Here is a 4,598-nt window from a genome sequence, read left to right as displayed (position 1 = left end):
TTATCTGTACTAAGAAAAAGACTGTTAGATCGTAAACGTTATTTCTTATATAACTCTATCACATATCTTTTCAAGCCATTTTTAAACATTGACGTAACTACTCATATATTGTATATGCCAGGTTGAAAAGATATGTGATAGAGTTATATAAGAAATAGCGATATTATTGGACGTTGGGCCAACTCTCGGCGAACTTGGTGAGTCCAGAGGAGGCCAGTGTCCAATACCGCTATTTCTTATACTACTATAAGTAGTAGTAGTTGAATTGTCATTGATATTATTATTACTATTATTATTATTATTTGGCCTGTACTGTGTTGGTACGGCATAAAACCCAAGTATAAAGTTGATTAGCAAATGTTTTACTTAGTTGTACTCTGTACTTTAATTGTGTTTTATGGCAATACTATGGTGGCTGATTTGGCACACCTGTGCATTGTGTTGTCGCTAGCGACAGCACGACAAAGCGCCAGACGGCTCATTTCGCATTGTCGTCCAGTCGCGAACAGGGTATTTATAAATCTTTTAAATACTTGGAACGCTTGCAAATCTACAAAAAAAATCGCTGCTTAAAAAGGTATGTAACTTTGCAATTTAAATATTTGAGATTACATACCAGTGGAATGTTTTGAAAAAAGTATCATATTCACCACTTTTAAGATAAAGATAAAATTCACTGTAATTATACAAAACAATACAATAACATATTCTTCTTCACTTGAACACAAATGTATTTGGCAAGTGTACAAAAATTTAGAAGTCAAAAGAAATTGGATCATTCACCATTTTACGATATACATTGTACATTTCATATTTTCAAAAATTGTTAGCTCGATAGCGTTTACAAGTACTGACGAGTCATTAAAGCGGTTTTGCGGTACATGCATTGGGTTGTTAAGAAGAAAGAACATACAATTCTAATGATCTTTATGTGATGTCTATAAGAAAAGGACACAGTCATAAAGTTCATATAAATTTGTGCAATATGTTTTTTTTTTCAGCAATATCAAGCACATAGCACATGCTACTTAAGTCAGTTAAATCCTTGGAAAACTATCTTAATGTCAATCATATACATCATAACTATGTTACTTTTATACGTAATAGTAACGCTATAATATTTTAATAATTTCTTTGTAAATGATGCTTTTCAATAACTGTTAAATTAATTACAAAATTGCCCTTAATATACAGGTATGATTAACTGAAAATATAGTTTAAAATAATAATTTACTCTGAAGAAGAGCCTTTAATGTGTTACCTATACTAAGTGACTCGATTCTTTGTATCAAGTTTCAGTTTCAGTCGGAGATTATACGATCTTTGCTGACGTTCTACATTTATCCTGAGAGGTAAGACTTTTGTGTATTGGGTTTTTGGTTGTTTGTCAGTTTTTTCTTCTTTTTTCATCTCAATTTTGCATTTGTGTCACAAGATATATTTGTAAAATACTATTAAAGAATGTAATAAGATTTCTCAGTTGAATCGACACATGAATATAGCTACAACTAAAAAGGGACGATTTGTCATAATTAAAATGATCATTATATTTTTATTCTGTTTCATTGACTTTAATTATAACATTGCAGGCAATGGATGGAAACCTCAAGTCGGAACATAAAACTTCGATCTTAGAATTTATCGGCAGTAGAGCTAAAGACTTTAATCTACTGTATAGCTTCATTCGTGACGAGGCTAATGCTACAACATTTCATAAAAAATGTGACAACAAAGGTCCAACTGTTACTGTTATTTACAACACAAAAAATTCTATATTTGGGGGATATGTTGAAAAAAATTGGATCTCATGCGGCACTGGACATTACATAAAAGATGACAAGGCTTTTTTGTTCCGCTTAAAGTCTAAGGGCAATGATGCTTTGAATAAGTTTCCTGTAAAAGAATCAGATAAGGCCTTTTACTGTATTGACACTCATGGCCCAGTATTTGGATCAGGCCATGATTTAGATGTATTCAGAGACACCCTTTCCTTGCAAGGAAATCAGTTCATTCTAAATGGAGACATGCAGATGGGAAAAACCTATGACATGGGTGGAGTTTCAGTCGAGAATGTAACGGATAATGTCAACACTGTATTTAACGTTGAAGTGTACAGCTTATCAGGTATTTAATCACAAACTTCATTTCACTTGATACATATAGTTGATTCCTTAATGTCATTATCAATTCAAATGATGAAATAAATATTTCAATGCATGGCAATACAGACCGTTGTATTAAATTCCCCTAAATCCCACAAGTCATTTTTGACGTAAAATGTGTGTGCTAATTGCAAATAAATCATATAATTATTATTTATAAATGTTGCTGTAATATGTTAACAAATCGCACGTTATAGTTTACGTAACAACCTTGACGTTTATACATTCTATATGTGTTTTGTATTTTCTTATATTTAAGAGCCACAATTATCAAGTGTTTGGAGAGTGTCGCCTGGCTGGGAATCGGAGGTTAGTGAATAAAATCTTTAAAAAAAAGTTTGATGAACCTAACGTGCTTTAATTGATTATGATCTTTATTTTCATTGCAATAATTGATCGGGAAATAAAGTATGAGTCATTTTCTTTTTCAAGGATTTGATGCTATTGAAGAGATACGCTGAATCATATAGGCCTCCGGATGGCCTTGATGTTGAAACGGCTAATATATTAGTGTTAGGACCGGTAGGCGCTGGTAAATCAAGCCTTTTCAATACAGTAGCATCTGTATACCGTGGCCATATCTCAGACCAAGCTGTTAGTGGAAGTGCAGAGAAAAGTATTACGTCAGAGGTAAACAAAATATTACTACTGTATATTTTTGTGTGAAACATGGACTTCTTCCGTTTTGAAAGGCAAGCAAACTATTTAACAGCACAATTCTTCTAACAGTTGTGCGTGAACTGAATCGTCAATAAATTGACAGAATATGTTGAATGATATGCAAACGTTTTTGCTTTTATTTACAACATAAATGTTATCTATCCATGACTGACTAAGATATTTATATTTTGAATGTCTTGACTTGTCATCACTAAACAATAGCTTGCAACCTCATTCTAATGGAAGTAGTAATGTTACATCGGTTCTCATATTGTAGTATCGCATGTATCGTGTCCGAAGTTCTCAAAAGAGAAAGCCACTGCCATTTTGCCTCTGCGACACAATGGGTTTGGAGGAAAGCCAAGGAATAGATGCTCAAGAGCTGTCATACATATTGGATGGTCACGTTCCAGATGGATACAAGGTATCAGCATTATCAATCGGATTTACACAACATTATTTCTCTCATCATTGTGCTTGCATATTGTGGAATATAAAAGTCAAATCATTAACTTTATTCAAAGTACTCACGTATCATAAGACATCAAATAAAAGTAACACTATTGGACATGAAAAATAGCATTATATAAATAGACGTACCTCAATTTGACAAATTCATATTGTATACTTGTATGTTTCAGTTTAATCCAATAAGACCGATATCTAATGAAATCCATGGTTTTGTGAAGTTTCCAACACTTGGACAGAAAATTCATTGTGTGTGTTTTGTTTTTGATGGAAACACAGCGACCATTTTGTCAGAGAATATGCTTGAAAAAGTTAAAAACATGCAGGCAAAAGTTAGGCAGAAAGGTATTTCGTATGTTTTTAAGTTTGTGCATAATCAAATTGTTGTTGTTTGTTTTTTGTTTTGTTTTTGTTTTGTTTTGTTTTTTTGTTATTATACATTTTGTATATATATACATGACTTGTATATATTCGAAATTTAATTCTTTTAGGGCTTCCACAAGCCATTGTGCTTACAAAGATTGACAACGTTTGTTCCTATGTCGAAGAAGATATAACGAAGGTCTATCAGAGTAAAACCATAAAAAACCTGGTCGACAAAGTATCTAACATCTTTGGTGTACCTCGAAGTTTTATTCTTCCACTGAAGAATTACGAAAAAGAGATAAATGTGGACAAAAACGTGAGCATTTTAGCAATGCATACACTGAAACGGCTTCTATTGTCTGCAGAGAATCATCTCTTTAACTTCCTAGATACACTGGATGTCAAACAACAAGAAGTTGAAGGCCGCCATGGCAATTGATATGAAGTGTACCTATTACTGTAACAATTGAATTGTTACGACCGAGAAAATTGTTGAAATATTCTGACATTTATTAACTGAATTCAACCATGAAATGGAGAAAACTCGGAACATTTTCAGTGAAGCTTACAAACAAAACACGACAGAATACACGATATGCAAACAACATTTTTTTTTCTTATATCTTTGTTTGACACTGTTTGACTGATATAACAAAATTAATCAATAATAATTATATGTAAAGATTGTCCTTGTTTTTAAGGCATTTTACGACCGGCATTACGGCATTTTAAAGTAAAGGTAACAACTCATGTACATTGTCGGGTCCAGTAGAGGGTTGAAATCTAGCAGCTATTGGATGTATAGATATTTGATGTAGCATACCAATAATCTATAGATATCAATAAGTATGACATTGGATCGCTTATCTTAGATACATTGTTAGAACAGGTTATGTTGTCACAGCAAAGGATTGTTTACACGTGTTGGTATGATATATAAAT

At 32.6% G+C, this 4,598-nt stretch overlaps 1 protein-coding gene across 1 annotated transcript; it reads left to right on the top strand.

Annotated features, from left to right (window-relative positions):
* The first annotated feature begins 1,269 nt into the window (after window positions 1-1,269).
* Window positions 1,270-4,265, top strand: LOC132740003 (interferon-induced protein 44-like). Its single transcript, XM_060727853.1, has 7 exons — window positions 1,270-1,352; window positions 1,590-2,124; window positions 2,422-2,471; window positions 2,595-2,792; window positions 3,100-3,246; window positions 3,464-3,635; window positions 3,782-4,265. Exons 2-7 carry the CDS (start codon window positions 1,593-1,595, stop codon window positions 4,093-4,095), a joined length of 1,413 nt encoding a protein of 470 aa, XP_060583836.1. The 5' UTR covers window positions 1,270-1,352; window positions 1,590-1,592; the 3' UTR covers window positions 4,096-4,265.
* The last annotated feature ends 333 nt before the right edge of the window (window positions 4,266-4,598 follow it).

This window comes from Ruditapes philippinarum, unplaced genomic scaffold (genome assembly GCF_026571515.1).
Source record: "Ruditapes philippinarum isolate M1 unplaced genomic scaffold, ASM2657151v2 ctg4820_1_1_1_1, whole genome shotgun sequence".
Classification (NCBI taxonomy): domain Eukaryota; kingdom Metazoa; phylum Mollusca; class Bivalvia; order Venerida; family Veneridae; genus Ruditapes; species Ruditapes philippinarum.
This window is presented reverse-complemented; position numbering and strand designations above follow the sequence as displayed.